We start from the raw sequence: 22,812 nt of genomic DNA, 5'->3' as shown, positions 1-22,812 counted from the left end.
CGTGTTCATCCCTGAGCCGCTCTGTGTGCCGTGCGTGTTCATCCCTGAGCCGCTCTGTGTGCCGTGCGTGTTCATCCCTGAGCCGCTCTGTGTGCCGTGCGTGTTCATCCCTGAGCCGCTCTGTGTGCCGTGCGTGTTCATCCCTGAGCCGCTCTGTGTGCCGTGCGTGTTCATCCCTGAGCCGCTCTGTGTGCCGTGCGTGTTCATCCCTGAGCCTCTCTGTGTGCCGTGCGTGTTCATCCCTGAGCCGTTCTGTGTGCCGTGCGTGTTCATCCCTGAGCCGCTCTGTGTGCCGTGCGTGTTCATCCCTGAGCATCTCTGTGTGCCGTGCGTGTTCATCCCTGAGCCTCTCTGTGTGCCGTGCGTGTTCATCCCTGAGCCGCTCTGTGTGCCGTGCGTGTTCATCCCTGAGCCTCTCTGTGTGCCGTGCGTGTTCATCCCTGAGCATCTCTGTGTGCCGTGCGTGTTCATCCCTGAGCTGCTCTCGCTCTGTGTGCCGTGTGTGTTCATCCCTGAGCCTCTCTGTGTGATGCATGAGGTCCTCCGAGATCGATTCTTTTAGCCGGGAGGGAGGAGCCTCTCCTGAGAGCAGGTAATGTATGAGAAATGGCATGTTATCCCTTAGATAATGTTCTTGACAGCATGGCCAGAAACTGAGAGCATCTCCTGCAGTGCATTCAGTCAGTAATCTAATATGTAAGGTTTCTAGAGCAACGTGAACACCATGGACAATGTGGCCTGGAAAAAGAAGATCAGGACGAACAGGTCATAATTGTGAAATTTAATGTCTTTCAAAGCTGGTGTTGTTGCTATAGTTTAAAGGGTAGCATCACGAAACAGATTGATGCCACACAGATACATGTCACTTTTAAGTAGTTTTTCATTTGACCTTTTGTCAAGAAATAGATGTTTATTTATCTGCCACAAAGTCACAGAACTAGGTATTTCTTCAGTGCTGAAAACGGCTAAAGATAACTTCGCTGTTAAGATTCCCGTATCACCCCATGTAAACTAACTATGGCATGTGACGTTACGCTCTTTGTCTTAAGATGGACTCTAGGTGATAGAACAACAGGGGAATTTGGAGGGTTTTCACAGAACTGGGAAAGGATCCAGAGAAATGCCCCTGTGCTCCTTTCTTCAATGGCTGGGGAGCCTGGTCATTACTGCAAAAACAGAATAATCATGGGGGGCGACTATTTGCTGCTTGGAAATGGCAGTGTTTACTTTAGCAGAATTTTCCATATGAGGAAAGCATTCCTAGAAGAGTTTATCAATCTCTGCTTAACATTCCTTCTCAGAAAGAATTCCTGGAGAGCTACACATACAGACTGCTGTCACATGAATGTCACATGAGGTGACAGGGATGAAAGTGTGCATGTGTGACATTCAGTTGAAAAGACCGTAGCTGAATTTAAGTCCTTCTTGACTGTGTCCATGTGTCCCTAACGGTACTTTCTCCTTCAAAGTCAGCAACATGTTGAATGACAGGATCAAAGGCCCACAGTGTTTGATTAAATGCCTCTAATCTCCTTGTAAGACGTATTATTGGAGACTGAGTATCCAGAAACGATTATCTACTGCAGGGTTTGCCAATTCTGGTCCTGGAGAACAAATTTCCCTGCTCAGATACACCTACTAAACCTAGTAATTCGCTGATGTGTTAGAGTAGGGAAATCTGCAATCTGTGTTGGATTCTGGTCCCCCAGGACCGGAACTGGGAAACCTTGTTCTACAGACACGAACTTCATGGAAGTTCTTCTTCCTCCTCTTTAGCATGTGTTTTGTAGAATGAACTCAGAGGAAAATATGAAGCTTTAGCTTAGGTAGCTTTGTACTTGCTACCTGTGATATCAGACCAAGACACACTGCTGCACTGGGATTTGTAGGTGAGTATTTGATGTCCTACCCAGTATTTTAGATCTCTGATCTTTCCATTTTACTTAAATGAGAATACTCACATTCAAGGGTACAAAAAAATGATGTAGCCCAATTTACTCAGAAGCATGGCTTAGTAATCAATAATTCAACGTAGCATAGAATCTATCCAAATTCATAAAACCTTTCTTTAAAAATTTTCCAATTTCAGAAACATGGTGGTAAATGTCATTGAATACAACATTTGTATAACTTTATAACTATTTTAATCATAGATACATATGTGCATGGAATTCTTGTGCAGTGGGAAAGGAAGGAAGCTAGGAAAACATGAAAGGTCATGACCTGGAATCCATGCACTCTGATTGGTGCAGCATTTGGCATCCATCTCCTCATTGGTCCCCGTTGACCTTACTTGCCATTGTGTGTCTTACAATGGCCAGCAGCCTCTTCCAAGCTGCAATTCATCAAATTGAGGTATTCCTTCCCCCTCTATTGGCCTCCTTAGAATTCAGGTTTTTAATTCTATTGCTGGCATTGGCTGGAGTTTCCTGTCTGCCAAAACATTTCCTGTTATTCAAAGTGGATAAACAGAGAGAAAGAGAGGGAACACAAATAAATTATCCCATAAGTGATTGCGTGGGTCAGATGATCAGAAACAGCATCCAGAAAAGCATGATATATATTTGCTGTAAAAGCCTAGGGACAGTAACGTTTAAACAAGAAGTTTAACAACCACTCACAAAATTAGAACACTTCCTGAGTTTGTTAATGTTACGAAGATGATTAAATATCGAGCATTTTTTCAGGTGGCATGCACTACTCATGGAAAACATAGGTGATTACATGTAAACTAGAAAGCGGATGTATTTATGTGAATGTTTAGGTCACAGGTTAATTTAACACAGGTTAATCTAATCACATCCCTAACTTGGGGGCTTGTCCTTTCTTTTCTTCCTTCCGGTGTTTGTCTAGCGGATTTTTTTGTGGGGGGGCGGTGTTGTGGTTGTGTTAGTGAGAATGGCCCAGTTCGATCTCGTAGCTTTCACCCTCCACCCCACGCTCGAGCAGTTCGATAGGTGCCGCAAGGACGATTTGCTGGCAGTAGCAAACTTACGGACGTAACAAAGCAGTTCACCTGCAGACCACCGGAACACACATAACCAATCACCTGCAGACCTCCGGAACACACATAACCAATCACCTGCAGACCACCGGAACACGCATAACCAATCACCTGCAGACCACCGGAACACGCATAACCAATCACCTGCAGACCTCCGGAACACGCATAACCAATCACCTGCAGACCTCCGGAACACACGTAACCAAAGGCTGTTGCTTGAACTGCTAGCGAAACACATGAGCTGAAAATGTTGTAAAATGTCACTGTGCTGGGGGGCATGTTAACCTCTGCTGATCCTTCGCATGGTGCTTTGCTTATCTTAGCCTTTCAGTGTTAGCATTCCTGCCAGGTCAGTCCTTCCCTCTCGTTTTATGGTGACTTTGCCGTATTTGTAGCACCTAGGGTTGCATACGAGCATCACATGCACTGGGAGTATTTGGTTGCTTCCAGCACGTCTGCAGTCTGTGAAGTGGGTGACAAAGGGCTACTTGGCGTCATGCAGACACACTGCTCTGTGTTCTATGCGGTATCTTCTAGGGGACGAGGTCTTCCTCCGCGCATGCTTATTCGGCTGCGGCTGATGTAATCCCCATGGCCAATAGGCTGTAATTCATTCAGACAGCCTCAGCGGAACCATGTCCTGGCAGTTCATAACGCAGATCTACCTCCCAGCAAAGGACCCAGCACACCTGAGGCAGCGCAGAAAACACATCCTGCAACCTTTGCTTTTTTTTTAATAACAAAGATTTGAATCTAATAGTGTCAGCTGAAATTTAATCAGAGGCCCCAAATTTGGAATTGTTTTTATTTGGACCAAACCATTAAGGTTGTAGCCCTACTGTGCCCTGATAAAATTGTGTATCGATCGCTGCCCGTCATTATTGCTGACATCTCACCTTAGGCATATTGATTTCAGGGAGGTGGTTCAAAGCGATGAACCGTGCAAGTGGGGGGGGGGGCATTGTGGCAACAGTAAAAGTTGTTGAGATGGGGGCGTGGGCAGACAATCCTTTGTGTTCATTTGTTTTTAATTTTCTGTGAATAGATCTCCAGGTGTCGGGTAGTTGGTATCCATGATCAGGAGCGTCCCGGAACATTCCACCAGAGGTGGGTTTCTGTTATACGGCGCAAGTTTAAGCTGAAGCTCTGTAAGTGTTATTATATGCAGCTTTACAATAAATATCTCTTGCCTTGGGAAAGTAGGACGATTCCACTGTGCATGTGCTGTGTTCCCACCCATTCTGGCCCGGTTTGGAGTCCCCGGGGTGTGAAGCAAGGCTGCACAGACGCAGAACAGATCAGTGGTCTAAGAGTCACACCCCCCCCCCCCCCAACGATCTGGAATGTGTGCGAGGGTCCCACTGAATGCCCCCGCTGGTGAAACGGCTGGGGCCCCTGGGGATAGCTGCAGCCAGCCTAAAACAGCCGCACGCCCCTGTGCCTGCTGGAAGCGCCGCATAGCTGCCCTCCGCTAATCTGCTGCTAAATGTGATCCGCTGTGGAGGCACCTGATATGCACAGGGGGAAGCGCTGTCTGCTCACGGCCCCGGCAACAGAGCCTGCAGAAGCACTGGGTAACAAGCAGAATTGCCACTGTCTGGTCACTGGGTGAAAAACAGCCACCGAACAAGGACAGGGATAACCAGATTAAAAATGGGTGTGATCAAAGAATAAAGATTTGTCCTATTATATAGAGCTCTGGAAAAAATTAAGAGACCACAGCACGATTTTTTGTTTCACTAATGTCTTAATTTATGGGTGTGTGTCTGTGAATAATGCATATATATTTTTCAAACTGCAGCCTGGTTCTTCCCTGCTTCTCATTAATGAAGGGCTTCTTCCCTGCTTCTCATTAATGAAGGGCTTCTTCCCTGCTTCTCATTAATGAAGGGCTTCTTCTCTGCTTCTCATTAATGAAGGGCTTCTTCCCTGCTTCTCATTAATGAAGGGCTTCTTCCCTGCTTCTCATTAATGAAGGGCTTCTTCCCTGCTTCTCATTAATGAAGGGCTTCTTCCCTGCTTTATGGGACTTCAGTCCTGCTACTTGGAGCCTGTTATGAACTGTCCTAGCAGTGCACTTCACAGCACTTAATGTTTCCTATTCCTTTTGAAGGTTACTTGATGTCGTCCTATTTTTCATGAGAAACTGTCAGATAAGTTGATGATCTTCTCTGGCATTAGAAAGTGGCTTCTGCCATTGGCCTGGCTAGTTTTTGGTCATTCCCAGTGTCTCCTGCTTCAATTTGTTTTTGTTTACTGCTGTCTTAGAAACTCTGAGCCTGGAAGCAACCTGCTGCTCAGCGTAGCCTCTGCCAGCAGAATCAGGATTAAACCAAGATTTAGAAATGCAGATTTTAAAAAAATATAGAGTGATCTCTAAATTTTTCCAGATATACGTAGAATGTACGTATTCATCTTGAGTCTTTTGTACTGAGGTAAAAATGGTAAATATAGATACAAAATATGCCTGCATTCTAGTTGGAAGCTCTTATTTATACTATACACACATAAAACTGGGTGTGTTTAAAAAGCACGAGGTTTGTTGTTTTGTCTTTTTTACACAGGGAACGGCTCTTTTCTGCTCCCATCCCGCTGCTCCAGGCAGCCCTTCCGTGAGAATGCAAGCTACACGTGACTTGGGCTTGCATGCCACATGCCCCATATTCCTCACTCACGCTCAGCCACTTTAGGACAGGAATGTAGCTGTCAGCACAACCGGGGCCCCAGTGCACAAAGCGTCTTGGTGCATCATGGGAAGGCATCCAGTTTGTCTCCTTTGTTAGGAGGCACAGCTTAGTCTCAGTGAACTCCCCCCGTCCCCCCCGCCTACCAGACTGATGAGCCGGCCCCCGAGTTCCCTACTCCCCTGTGCTCTCTGACCCCTACTTGCTCTCACAGATGGGAGCCAATCGCGACAGCGTCAGCACTCGTCATCGTCACCAATGCTGTCAAACGGCGACACCTCACTGTATTTGCATCTTAAGGAACCTCTTTATCAGTCCGTCATCTCCTCCATTCCTGGAAACTCATGTGTTTGTATTTATGTGAGGGACTCATGTGTTTGTATTTATGTGAGGGACTCATGTGTTTGTATTTATGTGAGGGACTCATGTGTTTGTATTTATGTGAGGGACTCATGTGTTTGTATTTATGTGAGGGACTCATGTGTTTGTATTTATGTGAGGGACTCATGTGTTTGTATTTATGTGAGGGACTCATGTGTTTCGACCAGACAGTCGTCAAATTTACACCAGTGTTACACCAGTGTTACACCAGAAATCAGAATCGCCCACATAGCCCACATTTTTGCTCCCTCCCAGCTGGTATTCTCGATTGTTTGGTTCTGGTGTGTTGGGAGCTGGGAGGAAGCAAAAATGTGGACTGTGTGGGGGTCCCCAAATACTGGGATGCGAAACATTATACACATCCTGTAGGGGCTGAGTGAACTGACGCGCTGTGTGGCTTAAAGGAACATTTGGATGCCTTAATATCAGGCAATATGTGCTGCGTAGGAATCCTTATGCTGACTCTCAGTAGCCCCTGTAATGTGTTTTAGAACAACCCACTGAAAATCTAGAAGCAGCAGTGTGCCCAAGGTTCCGCCTAGCTGCCTGTCAGGGAATTCCCCTACACGGATGCATGGCGGTGTCACTGATTTTATGATGCCAGGTTTTGGTGTGGAATTACAGCCATCTGAGTTGCAGCTGACTGATTAACTTTCCCTGATTTGTGAAGAACCTAAATAGCACTGAGTGTCTCAATCTTTCCAGCTGAACCCTCGTGTAGCCTGCCTTGTGGCCCAGAATGCATTGCTGCTGAACAGACATCATTGCTGGGATTGTTTTTGGGTCTGCATTAGTCCCAGTTGCTTTATGTAACACAGCGGTCAGGGTTTGGGAATGTGGTACCAAGTGGTTCTGGTGCTGTTCCTGTGATCAGAAGGTCACTGATTCCAGTGCCATGCTTCACTGAGTAATTCCACCTTTGGGCTCTTGAATGATTAACCTCTAATTGCCCCAGGGACCTTTTGATCCTGCTTTCTCTATTATTTGTTGGTTCCGCTGAGCATGTTTGCTTCAGTAGCTCAATAAGGAGGCTGCTCCACTACTAATGTGAAGTTCTTGGGTTCTACTACCAGTAAACCCACTTAAATTATGGCCCTGCCCTTCACCATCAGTTGCTTTGGATAAATGTGTCTGGGGCTTCTTCTCTTTGCAAAGATCCTCCCCACCACTGGGTGGCCATATTTGTCAGTGCAGTAGAATAAACAGCAACTCTTCACAATCCTCCCTCCTGTCCCACTGCAATCATATTCACAGCAGTACATTTTGTAAACACTGAACAAAGTCAATACAGCCAAAGAGCAGAAAACATGAGTTATTTTCTGCACCAAATCTAATTATGAACAGCTGAAGACAGCTGATTACACCAACACTGGCTGTGATATTTAATAAAATATCATGCATTGACAGTATCCTAATACTATGACAAATCACAAATCAAATTAATGGTAAGATGTTTGATCCTTTTATCATAATCATGTGTTCTAGCTTATCCAGTTCCGTAATTGTTTTCGAGATCTTTACACTACAGATCTTTGTGCTCGTCTGTATCTCGGGTTCAGATGATGACCAGTCTGATGATCATATTAATGAGAAAACAATGAAACACTATTAGCTTTGGAACTTCACATTGAGTGTGTGACATTTTAGTGTTAGTAACATTCTGCTTCATTTATAAAAGCACAATAAAACGTCAATCCCCTATGGGTTTAATAACTGCTGGTTCAAATCAGTGCATCCAAACAAACACTATAAATCTGTTATGCAGCACACCTCAACAAAATAATGAAACAGCATTTTTCATTTTTCAAAAGGTCCTCTTTAAATGCATTGTTTGCATTTACAAAATCAGAAATATCAGTAACAAGAAATATTAAAGCACTTTTTTCCATTTGAAATCTTTAAAAAACTTTCAGAAATTTTTTTCACTCTGAGAATAAGGAATTAGTTATATTGTACTTTCCATTTCATAGATCACTAAACACCATCTATTGGATTTTTGTCATTGAAACCAAAATTTGTCAGATATTTTTCAATAAATAATTTGGAAAAAAAAATTATGTATTTGCAAACAGCAAATTCCCATATCCCATATTCGTCCCTGTCGTTGAATTGTGGACATCTGGACTGTCCCCTGACCTCTGTGTATCATGAAATATCTAATAAATGTCTCTGGAATGAACAGCTCTGAGAGATCAGTGTTATTAGTTTTCTCTTTCCTTCTGCGCACCAATGACTGCTTTGGCAGTTATAACTATGGATCGGTACCCATCATTTTTCCTCCCTTTCTCCAGTTCCCTGTATGGCTTCTAGCTTCTGGATCTCCCTCAAAATGGTGCTAAAACTGGCTTCCCAAACTCACAGAACCTTATTCCACTTCCAAACTCACAGAACTCTACTTCACTTCCAAACTCACAGAACCTTATTACACCTGGCGAAATAAACCGTGCCAGCTAAATGTTTTTAGATGGAGCGACTGACACAGCAAAACGACTATAGGCAGGTTAGTTAACAGTATTAGTGCCAGCTGACTTTAACACACTTTAACAGAACACTAACATGTGAGTTTCAGACACTTGTTACTCTGTGGCGAATATGCTGGGATTATAGCAATTATTGCATTCTGATGAACAGCAACCAAATTATGGAATCTTTGTTAGCTTCAGCTATTAAATGGCACAAGAAACTGGTTGTTGATGTTCTCTGCAGGCTTTTTCATCATTACCATGTTTTGTTATATATAGTATTAAGGGTTTTCACTACTGGACCAGCTTTATACCCTTGCAGGGGTACTGGAGGGGGCCTGGGAGTTTGCCTATCCAGTCTACATGTGTTTTGTGGATTTGGAAAAGGCTTACGACCGGGTTCCCCGAAGTGCTCTGTGGGGGGTGCTTCGCGAGTATGGGGTCCGGGGTCCACTGTTGTGGGCGATCCGGTCCCTGTACGAACGGAGCAGAAGCTTGGTCCGCATTGCCGGCAATAAGTCGGACGTGTTCCAGGTGCGTGTTGGGCTCGGCCAGGGCTGCCCTTTGTCATCGGTCCTGTTTATCATATTTATGGACAGGATTTCTAGGCGCAGCCAAGGCGTTGAGGGTGTCCAGTTTGGTGACCTCAGGATTGCCTCGCTGCTTTTTGCAGACGATGTCGTCCTGTTGGCTTCATCTGCTGGGGATATCCAGCAGGCACTGGGGCGGTTCGCAGCCGAGTGCGAAGCGGCAGGGATGAGGATTAGCACCTCCAAGTCCGACACCATGGTTCTCAGCCGGAAACGGGTGGTTTGCCCTCTTCGGGTTGGGGAAGACGTACTGCCTCAAGTGGAGGAGTTTAAGTATCTCGGGGTCTTGTTCACGAGTGAGGGTAGGCGGGATCGGGAGTTGGATAGACGGATCGGAGCGGCGTCTGCAGTTCTGCAGGCGCTTAACCGGTCCGTCGTGGCTAAGAAAGAACTGAGCCAAAAAGCCAAACTCTCGATCTATTGGTCCATCTTTGTCCCTACCCTCACCTATGGTCATGAGCTATGGGTAATGACCGAAAGAACGAGATTGCGAATACAAGCGGCCGAAATGAGGTTTCTCCGCAGGGTGTCTGGGCTCTCCCTTAGGGATAGGGTGAGAAGTTCGGATATCCGGGAGGGCCTCGGAGTAGAACCGCTGCTTCTTCACGTCGAAAGGAGCCAGTTGAGGTGGTTTGGACATCTGGTGCGGATGCCTCCTGGGCGGCTACCCGGAGAGGTTTTCCGTGCATGTCCTACAGGGAGGAGGTCCCGGGGCAGGCCCAGGACTCGCTGGAGGGATTATATCTCTCGGCTGGCCTGGGAACGCCTCGGTGTCCCCCCCGAGGAGCTGGTGGGGTTAGCTGGGGAGAGGGAGGCCTGGGTGCCTCTACTGAAGCTGCTACCCCCGCGACCCGAACCCCGGACAAGCGGAAGATGATGAATGGATGGATGGATGGTTTTCACTACTGTTGATTGACACCTAAGGGGTTTTTAATGAACGTATGGGTAATATTTCCTAATTTAGTTATGAATCATAATCATATTTATGTAGATGAGCTCTTTATCATTTCTGTGGTCAGTGCAGAGAGTTTAATGGAGACCTACCAAGAGTCTCTTTTCAGCTCCCCTATCAACAGTAATCTACACGGGGGTGGGAGGGGTGTGTAAGCTCTCAGTCCTCTTGGACGGGACTTGCGTCATCTGTAGGGGATGTAATAAGAGGTCCTAATGATGTGTTTCACCTCCAGAGTGGCCAGGCAAACGTCACCTTGACGTTCTCCATCATAATGCTCCCCACAGCAGGGCTCAGCTGCCATCATTAATTATGAATGCACTGACGCTCTGTTCCTGGACGCATAGTCGGCTTCCCAACCAACCTTGATCTGAGTGCTTCTCTGAGGGCCATTTCGCCCTTTCCTTCCTCAAGGGTGAATCAAGGAGACGTGTAGACTGTTTAGCCAAGGCCGCTGGGTGTATCGGTGAAGGCTGTGTGTGTCTGTCAGCTTCTGGGGATGTTCCTGGTTCTCCGCTTTGCCAAGATAGTGACAACAAGCCGGGTGCCCCAGAGAGAGTCACAGATTTCGCCGCGGTGGGCTTTGCACCCCATTACCCCTGGATGTGCTGCAGTTGCATTGTGGGTAAATTACTAGTGGCTGAATTTCAGCATTTTGTTCTCCTCTACAGTCGCCTGACAACCTAGTATGTTTGTGCCTTTGCAGAACAACACTACCATTACATTTCAGCCCCAAAGCAGTGATTTATAAATTCATTTCATATAATGAGTTATAAAAATGAGGTACCAGAGTATTAAGCACATTTTCCTTCAGATTATTGCTTAGTGAGGCCTATATTTTTCCTGTGGGCAGAATCGGGTCTATAGTGAGACACATTTCTCACAAATTAATAAAATCATGCCACTACTTGGAACAAGAACAAATAAACAAACAGTATTTTAATATGGCATCTGTCTCAATGTATAATGTTTATGCTTGGAATGGATCTGTTATTGTCGCTAGTTTATGCTGTGCCGTAATGTTCCAAAACTCTAGAGGGCATTACGGCCTCAGACAGCAGATCTGTTTACATTCCTGGTCATGTAGGTGATACAGTAGGGCAGTGGTCACCAACTGGCAGACTGCACACAGATGGAAACGCAACTGAATCCAGACCATGCAATTAAAGCCAATTCCCCCCACCTAACCCCACCCCACCCCACCCCCTCAGATAACCAAATTTGACTACTGACGAATAATGCAATTCGGCCCTCACTGAAAAAATAATCGGGGGGTCCTGAGTTAGGGTTTGCCATCTGTGAGTCTTCCTTTGGTTGTTACATCTCTTAACTGATGTGACAGATTAAAATATAAGAGTAACTGTCTCATGTTTAAAGCTAAATATAGAGAAATAGGAAAAAATTGAAAATAGGGAGAACATCCACGGAAAGTTAAAGGTGGGGCTGTAATTAGGCCGGGCCGATCTATTAACAGTGACAGGAATGAATAGACCCATTTTCGATGTTGTTACTGCATGCCTTCGTGTACTGAGGCACGTGCATGATCTGCAAAGCTGTGGTCCAGAGAAGACCTGTTGCTGCCCTCTAGTGGTGGAGAGGTGTTTTTTTTTCAGTAGGATTTTTCAACCTTTCCTGAAACATGTACCCAAACCAAAACAGAAAAGAGTTAGGGGCCACCTGCCACTAAATATAGAACATTGGAGCTGAGGATTTAGTGGTTCTTGAAACAACTCTCTGGGTCCCCTTACATAAGTTTTGCCTGTGCTTCTGTGAACATTCAACATATTGACTCTCAGAGCACAGAATTATTAGGCAGCCTGCAAGCCCCAGGTAAGTGCATCTGACTGTGGAAATCAGCAAGGCCACACTCAGGTTAGGGATTTTAATGTCACATTAACATGGCGGAAACTTCAAGCATAACATTAAAACTGGGATCTCAAAGCAGTTCCTAGAAATTTGATGATGTTTATGCAGGATATTGGTTCCTCTCACTCCCCAGACCTGTGAGATACCTAAATCATTTACATTCTGAGTAGGACTGTGAGGATGTGGTCCTGAATATGACTGAATGGATGTGGTTCTGAATAAGGCTGCGTGGATGTGGTCCTGAATATGACTGAATGGATGTGGTTCTGAATAAGGCTGCATGGATGTGGTCCTGAATATGACTGCATGGATGTGGTTCTGAATAAGGCTGCGTGGATGTGGTCCTGAATATGGCTGTGTGGATGTGGTTCTGAACATGGCTGCGTGGATGTGGTCCTGAATATAGCTGCGTGGATGTCGTTCTGATTATGGCTGCTTGGATGTGGTCCTGAATGTGGCTGCGTGGATGTGGTCCTGAATGTGGCTGCGTGGATGTGGTCCTGAATATGACTGCATGGATGTGGTTCTGAATAAGGCTGCGTGGATGTGGTCCTGAATATGGCTGTGTGGATGTGGTTCTGAACATGGCCGCGTGGATGTGGTCCTGAATATAGCTGCGTGGATGTCGTTCTGATTATGGCTGCTTGGATGTGGTCCTGAATGTGGCTGCGTGGATGTGGTTCTGAATATGACTGCTTGGATGTGGTCCTGAATGTGGCTGCGTGGATGTGGTTCTCAATATGACTGCATGGATGTGGTTCTGAATAAGGCTGCGTGGATGTGGTCCTGAATATGACTAAGTGAATGTAGTTCTGAACATGGCTGCGTGGATGTGGTCCTGAATATGGCTGTATGGATGTGGTTCTGAACATGGCTGCGTGGATGTGGTCCTGAATATAGCTGCGTGGATGTCGTTCTGATTATGGCTGCTTGGATGTGGTCCTGATTGTGGCTGCTTGGATGTGGTCCTGAATGTGGCTGCGTGGATGTGGTTCTGAATATGACTGCTTGGATGTGGTCCTGAATGTGGCTGCGTGGATGTGGTTCTCAATATGACTGCATGGATGTGGTTCTGAATAAGGCTGCGTGGATGTGGTCCTGAATATGACTAAGTGAATGTAGTTCTGAACATGGCTGCGTGGATGTGGTCCTGAATATGGCTGCGTGGATGTGGTCCTGAATATGGCTGCGTGGATGTGGTTCTGAATGTGGCTGCGTGGATGTGGTCCTGAATATGGCTGCGTGGATGTGGTCCTGAATATGACTACGTGGATGTGGTTCTGAATATGACTACGTGGATGTGGTTCTGAATATGACTACGTGGATGTGGTTCTGAATAAGGCTGCGTGGATGTGGTCCTGAACATGGCTGCGTGGATGTGGTTCTGAATAAGGCTGCGTGGATGTGATCCTGAATATGACTGTGTTTCACACATCGTATCTCTTTAAAGGAACGTGGCTGTGTAACTGAGTCTGGGTCTGAATGGGGGCATACCTCTAGATGTACATCCGCAGAAAGCACATCAGCCTCTGACTCATGAGGAAGGCTCAGATCTGCTGTTTGCTTTGGCCGTGACACGGATCAGCGCAGTGAGGGCTGCCGCTGTTGTTTCAGCTGACTGGGTTTTCATTCCACACCTGCGCAGCCCCCACACTGGCACCGGCCTGACTCGGCTTTGTGTGTGGCAGTGCCCATTACCGCCTTTTCCCCTAGACACATGCTCACACTTGTACAAGCCTTTTAAACTCAGGGAGTGATAATGAGCATCATTTCCTCATTTCTGCACCATGCTAGAGAGAACATCTGTGCTCAGCACGGCCTGGGCCTGAATACAGACCACCAGAAAGAAGTGCTGTAAAACCACACTCTGTGTCACCGATAGTCAGGCGTCACATCTGCCATCGTTTGCTTCTGTCTGTATCTGGTTTCTAACACTGTTCCACCAAAGCAAGTTTAGAAGGCAGTATGGCCTGTAATAAATGTTCACTGATTGATAAGTAATCAGCTGAAAGCTGTATATGTTTCATTAAAGGTTTAATGAGTATTTTTGGCCGAAATTCTGCTGAACTTCATGTTATTTGCTTGAACGAATTACAGATACTTTGCATATTTAGCAAATGGAAAGCAACTGCTTGAAGACTGGGAAATGTAATTAGCTAATAGTCAACAGTAAATGTGGCTAAGGAGAGTGCAGAGGTCTTTCTTTTTTTTGGGGAAAATTGAGATTTTAGGTTTTTTTCTCTCCAAACCAGTTAACTCCAAAGTTATTTAATTAAAAGTTAATTATAACGTCCCCCATTCCATCCAACAAAATCTTTGTGTCCTAAACGGTCTGTTCATCACAGAGAAAAGCAGGGAAATCTATAGCAGATTCCCCAATACAAACATCATATCAGCAAAGAACAATTTACTTTGAATTACTACAACACTGCCTGCTGCAGTGCATTGCTCTTGTGCCATAATCTTCACAAAATCATTTCTCGATACATCTGAACTTCAGCTGCTGGGGAGATTTCTGCCACCTGTGCTGTTACTGATCAGAAAAAAGAGCTTTCTGTCTTTGTTCCTGTGAAGGAACTAATAGGTTGGTGGTGGCCAACGGTCACTGCTCCTCCCACAGCCCTGACACGAGTACGCCAATACCAGTCTATTAAAGGCGACAAACCAATCGGCTTTCTCCCCAGTACTGTGTTGCCCAGACAGCCTCACAGAAACAGACTGGCTGCATTGTAGATGTGGGACACATGGAGGAACTGCTTCACTGTTCTTTTCCAGGGTGGTTTCACCTCGGGTGGCGATGTGGAGCACACGGCTTCCAGCTGGCAGGCTTCAGACACCTTCTGCGCCGCACTTAGCACCTTCAGAAGGAGCCACTCAGTGCCCAGTCATGTGGGGTGTGCCGCTGGCTCCACTGGAGCTGCTCAATCACAGACACTGGGAGAGAAACTCAGACGACATGCTCCATCATTGTCATTAATGGGAAATCTATCCTTTTTATCCACTGCGCCAAGGCTCAACTGGAGTGAAACTGGGATATGTGAAATGTCTACAAAATATCTTACAGATCATCTTTCTCTTTATTGTACTGTTATAGTTTTGTGCTTTTGGTTTTATTTTTGTAGACTTGTTACTATTGAAAATACTGCTGTCCTTCTCTTGATTTGCAGTTTAACACAGCACCTCTTGGATGAATGACTTCATGAGGGTCCAATGGTCTAAAATCTGTATATAACAGGCAAGGGAAATGGAAGCGTGTGGAAGATCCAGGGGCCAAACACATGACAGGGGCCCTTAAATAAAATTATACCTAAAATTGGGTGGGGCGACATTTTGTCAGGGGGTCCGGAATTTCTAATTATACCTCTAGTAACAGGTGAATCATACAAGTGTTCTAGAAACTGAAACAGTAAGGTAATTCCATGGACTGCATTAAGGTGAGGGAAACGTGTATTAGAAGCACATCTTGGGGACAAGGAATTGCCCTCGGGGCAAAAACAAAGCGAGGAAGGTGGCACTGCTGGTTTGCTGGTGGAGTCGAGGCTGAATACTAGATGACCTTTCGTTTGACAGGAGCTGAGACAGTGAGGGAACAAGTGGTGTGGAGACACTGTGCTTAGAGCTTAGGTATAAAAACTGACTTTTCAAGGACTGGGAAATGGTCATTTCTCAGTATGGTAATGAGACATGAGAAAATCGGATATAATGAGGGTTACGGTGCCGCATGCTGTCCCTGACGTAGGTACAGTTAATATAATTTATTCCTTTGGCTTATAATCTGGAGCCACACTAGTCATCAACCATCAGCATGCGAGACAACTTTGAATTTAGAAGATCGATTATTAAACAAGTGATAGATAAAATAAAAAGTAATAGATTACAGTAACAGAAAACATCTTTATTTTTAAAGTGATTTTCAGAGATGAGGATGTTATGTGCAACTCACAGCTTTACAGAAATAACATTAAAACAGGTGTTAATACCTTACTTAAGATACTTGAGATTATTTATAATGCAGTATAATGCTTGCTAGTCATAACAGTTTGTAACTACTTAATTCCACATATTTTATATTGAATTATTTGTGCACTAATATGAATTCATTGCGCGGATTATTAAGCCACAGTGTTTTATGACTAATTTATATTGCATTGTGAAGAAGGTTTACATTGGACGTGTTGTCATGGAGACCATAGGGGCGTCACACGCCACCGTATTGCTGTCGTTTCATTCTGGTGTACTTGACAGCGTATGACTCTCTTTTTTTCCCTTCTTCTTCTTCCTCCTGTTCTTCTTCATCTTCCTCCTCCATTTCCTCCTGCCGTTGCAGTGTACTTTCATGATGCTGTTGAGCAAAAAATGTTTAGGGTCTGTTAGGGTCTCACTCTGCATTGAGGAGAGCGACACACTGGCGGTCACGCCATTCTTCTCATGCAACAAGAACGTCAAAGGTATTTTTTGCTGAAACCAATGACCTTCTGGTTCGAAATCCCTCTGATTCTTAGTGACCCATCAATGCTCAGTCCCTTACTGAAAAGATCACGTGGTAACTATTGTTAAATAAAAGTCATTCAACTGACCCTCCTGGGATAATCTGACAGTTGTTTCAGAGTAGAGATAGTTGGGCTGGGATAGCGAGGCATTGTGGAAGTCAGGGGAATGGAACTCTGGAGAATTTTATTGTCCAACAGCCCATCATGCACCTGGATCCTTGACCTAAATCTCTGGAAGCGGGAGTTTGAGCAAAAGGAGATGTGAAGAATCACCCACTACATGGATAAGTCATGTTAATACACAAGGTTATCAGTTCCTTCAAGTGGGATTATTAGCCAACAAATTGAGGGACTCTACCACATGATTCTCATAATTTTTATAGTAGTACCTTCCTTTCAATCACATTGTGTTTTGTTGATTTCTAGCAAAGTGCAAATGGACCCAAGTCCTCATCAGGAAACCTCAACTTAAGGTCTTTTACCTCTAAGTCTTTGTCAATGTCCATGTCGCTCAGGTTCTGGAAAGTGCTCGAGTAAACTTCCAGCGATTTTGCGTGGAAGAGCATTTCAATGGTGATGAAGTCTGTGAAGATCCCCTGAAATGGAGAAGTGTTTTCAGTTATGGAGTTCTGCTGAAGTATTCAGCCAGTTAAAAGCTGGACTGTTGTCTCTTGCGACAGACCTTGATGTCCTGCAGCTTCTGCATCTGGAAGTTATTTATGGTTTCTTCCAGCTGCCGGGTGCTACGAAGCATGTTGGTTGATGCTATCTGTGCGCTGGCCTCGGCCTATCGGAAAGAGAGGGGTGGGACTAGCCTGTATCTGGTAGCAGTGAGTGGTTCAGGGAGTGAGAACGCTGTGTCTGATTGGAGGGTGACCAGTTTAAATCCCCGGATTGGTAGAGTGATTTATCTTGACCCCTGACCAAGGCTCTTAACCCGCATTCACTCCAGGGACTGTCAGACCCCGCTTTCTCAGTTCTGTGTCTCTTTGGATAAAGGTGTCTGCCAAATGAATAAACTGTAATGCACCACTGAAACATCACATGATACACTGAAACATCACATGATACACTGAAACATCACATGATACACTGAAACATCACATGATACACTGCAGAGTGAAACTCTTTGGCATGATTTGCCAGATGTGTAGTGTCTTTAAATCTGTTTGCTCTTAAACAAGTGCCACTCAATGCCCAGACGTAGAAGTACGGACTTGCAAACACTGCGATGCATGAACTGACAGTTAAAAATAGGGAGCAGATTTACGGACTGAATATGAATATAAAGACAGCAACTGTCATTGTCAGGATACAAGTGCAAACAGTTACCTGGGACTGATAAAGGAGAGTTAAGGATATCCCATACGTCATATGGCCAGATTAAAATATGGCCTTAAACAACATACTCTAGCTATTGGCAAGGCCTGGGGTGATGTCACATTGAAAAGAAAAACACACGCAGTCAAACCACAGTCCTTTTAAATGGAACTCAAACTTCTAATTTCGTTAGAAATGTAACGATTAATTAAATCTTCACTTAATTTTGATCAAATTGAAAATAATTCTCTTACTATGTGATGTCATTTTATCTTTTTTTTTTATTTTTAAAAAAAAGATGCTTAACAAGAACCTTCAGTTTGCAGAAGCGCCACCCGTCAAAGGATACAATACCCTGTCTGTCAGAGGGATTTTTAATCCGAATTCTTTCCAGTTTCTGTATTTCTTTCAGTTCCCGGTTACGATCATTGGTGAATTTCTTCAGATCAGCCTGATCGACAGACACAGAATGCAGAACAAATCGGGAATAATAAACAGAATCACAGGTGTACTCTTACCATGGGACTGCTAGTATTTGTTACTGTGAGTAGAACACTGGAAACTATATATCATGGCAAATCTAAATAATGCCAGTCATAAGCCAATGAAAAGAGTAGCAGGCAGAGAACAGGTGAGACTTACTCGTTTGTTTTTCACAATCTCACCATACGCTTTCAGCGGAGTGACAACTCTGGTCTCCAGTCTCTCTACCTTGCAAGGATAATGATGATCATTGGTTACAGGAGGCACGGTTGATGTCTTTTGTCATACCAGGGTCATTTATCATGTCAAAGCCGCTTTCCTTTGTCTACTGAGGCAGTGTCACATGACTTGTCATACTCTCCATAAACACAATGACAGGTGGCTATAGAGGGTCCAAGGCTCATGTGATGTTTTAAGGAGGTTCCTGTATATAAACACATAACCGAGCTAATTATTTTCAGTGGAACTGGGGTGGGGATTCTGTTCCATGGAGGGCCGGTGTGGGTTTTTGGGATGGCCTCTCAGTCGGCCAATAACAGTGGGTCCCCAGGACTGGAGTTGAGAACCACTGCTTTATTATTGGCTGGTTGAGAGGTCATATCAAAAACCCGCACCGGCCCTCCGTGGAACAGGCTCCCCACCCCTGCTGTAGAAGGTGGGTCACACAATTGGTTTGCTGATGATTCTTTTTAATGCTGCACAAACCTGAATGCATGTAACAGCTAATTAAGCTGGGGGTCCTTAGAGAGTCAGGGCGGTGTTGTGTAAACCCATCATACAATGACATGTAACTGGGCTGTCCGCAGAATTAAACTACATATGTGTTGAATTGGGTGCAGTGGTTAGCGCTGCTGTCTCACAGCAAGAAGGTCCCGGGTCCGGTCCCAGGTCCTTTCTGTGTGCGGTTCTCTTGCCCTCCCCGAGTTTGCGTTGGTTTTTGCCGGGGGCTCCAGTTTCCTCCCATGGTCTAAAAGCGTGCAGGATAGGTTGATTGGTGGGTCCAAATTGGCCCTGTGAGTGTGTGCGCCCTGTGCTGTGTTGGCGACTGCCCGAGGTTGGTTCCTGCCTGTGCCCATTGTTCCCAGGATAAGCTCAATCACTCACGACCCCAGTTGGGATTACGTGGTTTCAGAAAATGGATAGATGGATGTGTTGAATGCAAAGATTTGTTTATCCAGATGCTGCACAAGTTGAAAACAAACCAAAACAGTATTTGAAAATATCTGTCAATGTAATTGATTTCTTAGGGCAACTGATTTCATATGAGGAGGATTAAGTCTCACAGGGGGTGCGGTGGTGTTCTTATTGATATGACAGACATTATGTCTGTGATGATGGCGGCCTAATCCCTGCGAGTACTGCGTCTCTGGCTGATGCGCGCCAGAACCCACACGTCTCCGCTTGTAACGAGGCTTTGCTCAAAGACTGCAATCAGTACCAGCTTGAGCTACAACATACACATTACTGTGCTACCCCCGAAGACCCTTCCCATGCCGTTATCTTCCATGCAGAGCTTAATGGAGGTCTGTGGCTCTGTGGGTTAAGCCTCTATGCGTGTTGATCACCGGGTGCTATAATAGTAACATTCCATTGGGCCTGAAATGCTGCAGGGGCCCTGGATCAGCACCCAGACCCCTGCGTGGACCCCAGACTCTCTGTAAATACCACTCTCAGTGGTATATAGACTCTCTGTATATACCATAATCAGTGGTATATACAGCTCTGGAAAAAATTAAGAGGCATAGCAAAATGTTCAGTTTCACTCATTTCTCAATTTATGGGTATGTGCCTATGTAAAATACACATTTTTTACAAACTGCAGCCTGGATCTTCCCTGTTTCTCATTAATGAAGGGCTTCTTCCTTGCTTTATGGGGCTTCGGTCCTGCTTCTAGGAGCCTGATACAAACCGTCCTAGCTGTGCACCTCACATCTGCACTTAATATTTCCCATTCTTTTTCAAGATCACTTGAGGTCACCCTCCGATTTATGAAGCACTGCCAGATAAGTTGATGGTCGTCTCTGGCATTAGAAAGTCGCTTCTGCCCTTTACCTGGCTAGTTTCTGGTCGTTCCCAGTGTCTCCTGCTTCACTGTATTCTTGTGTAGTGCTGTCTTAGAGACTTTGAGCCTGGAAGCAACCTGTTGCTCAGCTTAGCCTTCTGCCAGCAGAACCAGAATTAATCCAGGATTTAAAAATGCAGATTTAAAAAAAATATATATAGAATGGTCTCAATTTTTTTCCAGAGCTGTATATGTGTCTCAAAGGAGAGCAAGATGGGGTATGTTTAAAGAAGCATTGCAATGTACCTGTAGATGGCAAGTAAAGATTTATATCAACTAGGCATCATGATGCCACTAACATTACGCAAAGCCCCATGTGGCAGCTACCAGCAGAGGGCGCTCTGCTGCCCCACATGGCTACCAGGCATCCTGGCTAAGCAGAGGGTGGGGCAGCCACTGCACCTGGGCTTGCCTATAGTCCTGGAGCATAGCCAGGTCCTCGGCCAGGATGCGCAGGCTGGTGCGCAGCTCCAGGTCCTCGGTGTTGGCGAAGTCGTTGAGCTGGTGCACCAGCTGGTCCGCCTTGTCCCGCAGCTTGGCCGTGCGCCGCGCGTACGCGGCCAGCACCATGCACAGCTGGCCCAGGTGTACCTCGGCCTGACTCACTGTGGACTCCATCAGCTTCACCTGTGGCTCCCTGGAAGCAGACACTCCAGCATAACTGCCCCCCCTGGACCCCCATTACCATCTGTTTTGACTTCAGAGTCCAGAACGTATTAAATGAATGGTGGAAGATGCATAACGTTTCATTCCTGGGAATCAGTGAGAGTTCCAGAACATGTTAAACTTTATTTTATTTGAGTGGCTTTACAGGGGTCATTTATATGGTAGTATTACATGTTTTAAGAAGCATGAACGTATTATAAATGCAAAAGATTTCCTCTTTGCAAAACATGCCAGGAAAAAATAGCATCATATAAAAGATTTCATTGAATAAAAAACATTTATAACGGCACAGTTGTCTCGAGCAAAGTGGGAGCATATTCCCTTAATTATAAACGTCGTCTCTGCTTCCTAGCAGTCTTACATGCCTAGATGACGTCAACATATAAGACAGCAAATACAAGACTGCATAAAAAATATCGACTTACCTGGAAATAAAGGTACTCATCTCAATTTATGTGGAGGTCTCAAATACGTGCAACCTTTTGGAATACCAGCTGGTCTAATATCTGCCGCCCAGCGTCACCTGTCGCAGGTAAAAGCATCAGTTTCTAAGGAAACGACAACAAAAGGCGCTGCATTTCCGTAATGCATTTCACTTCTCTGCCACCAGAGGGCAGCAGGCCCCTATCTTTACGCTGCTGTTTGAAGCACTGACATCCGAGGAGTCGATTTGAGGTTCAAGTTTGTCAATGAAAAACAGTAAATTATAAGAGCTGTCTTGCCCTAGTTTGTGAAATGTTAAGTAAATCAGGAAATCCCATTCCACAGAACTGGACTTAAACACATTTGCAGAAAACAGATGCAAGGCTAGCTGTCTAGGGAACTCTAACTGTATATTGCACAGGCTGCAGTTATGAGTGTCGGCTGGGGACGCAGTTTAACATACAGCACAGTTTAATGCTTATCTTCAGTCCAAACACGTGTAAGATCGTCTTACTCATCGTTTTCTGGTAGACCAGTCCTTTCCCCCTTCCTGTATATGTGTGTAAAGGCACATGCTCGTATCGAACTGAATCTGTCCCTCTAACAATGATGCAAAAACAAACAAACAGAAGAGCAGCTGACGAGTCGCCTGTCCGTGTGATCAAAAGCCGCCTCCACAATGAAGCCCTCGCAGTCCTGACCGGCTTCTCTAAGGAGCTCCGCTCCTGCTGTGAAAGCAGAATGTGCACGTTTGTTTGCAGGTCACAGCTTTTACTGTCTCTGTGAGAGCCGTGCGCGGGAGGACGGCTGTTTGAAGGGAACGTTATGTGTGTTAAGTGTATGTGTGAAGGGGGTGGTGGTAGAGGAGAGGAACGCGGAGCAGCAAAGTGTTAATGTCTGCGTGTGAAAGAGAGGAAGGAGAGAAAAGAGAAAAAAAAATGTTTGTGTGTTTGTGTGTGAGTTAAGGCAGAGGAAGAGGTGGTTTCAAAATAAGGCTTTGAACTGCCTGCCAAACATCCCCCATGGACAGCAGCTGTTATCTGCTATGATAAACACTCCTGTCTGGTAGCCAGAGATGGCTTCCCAAGATGCATTGCTCTTCCCGCATTTCCTTATTCAGTGGAAGGGAACATGAAAACAATGCCAGCCTGCTCTCATCTAGGACAATGCAGCTCGCGGTGTTCTGTCCTGTTCCAGCAAGCTGTCTTCAGGGGCCAGCTGAGGAAACGAGGCGAGAGCCCTCCAATCAGGATGCGACGGTGTTTAGAGAGGCGTCTTATCACGCGAGATGGGAGATGGGACCCAGCCCTCACATGTCGCCTGTTACAATCTAAAGCCATCCCTCCCCCCTCCAACAACTTATTTATTGGGTTATGGCTTTGAGACGGAGGAACAAGAGGAGCCACATCTCACAGCGGCAGACGGCCGT

At 45.4% G+C, this 22,812-nt stretch overlaps 1 protein-coding gene across 1 annotated transcript; it reads right to left on the bottom strand.

Annotated features, from left to right (window-relative positions):
- Positions 1-15,856: 15,856 nt before the first annotated feature.
- cibar2 (CBY1 interacting BAR domain containing 2) lies at positions 15,857-21,992 on the bottom strand. Its single transcript, XM_023810843.2, has 10 exons — positions 21,898-21,992; positions 21,386-21,508; positions 20,697-20,931; positions 18,392-18,460; positions 18,099-18,200; positions 17,762-17,767; positions 17,112-17,216; positions 16,912-17,025; positions 16,517-16,660; positions 15,857-16,281 (listed from the first exon to the last, which is right to left on the bottom strand). The coding sequence occupies exons 2-10, from the start codon at positions 21,403-21,405 to the stop codon at positions 16,138-16,140; spliced, it is 939 nt and encodes a 312-aa protein (XP_023666611.1). The 5' UTR covers positions 21,406-21,508; positions 21,898-21,992; the 3' UTR covers positions 15,857-16,137.
- Positions 21,993-22,812: the final 820 nt, after the last annotated feature.

Source organism: Paramormyrops kingsleyae, chromosome 11 (genome assembly GCF_048594095.1).
Source record: "Paramormyrops kingsleyae isolate MSU_618 chromosome 11, PKINGS_0.4, whole genome shotgun sequence".
NCBI lineage: Eukaryota > Metazoa > Chordata > Actinopteri > Osteoglossiformes > Mormyridae > Paramormyrops > Paramormyrops kingsleyae.
Note: the sequence above shows the minus strand (reverse complement) of the source record. Positions and strands in the feature narration are given on the sequence as shown.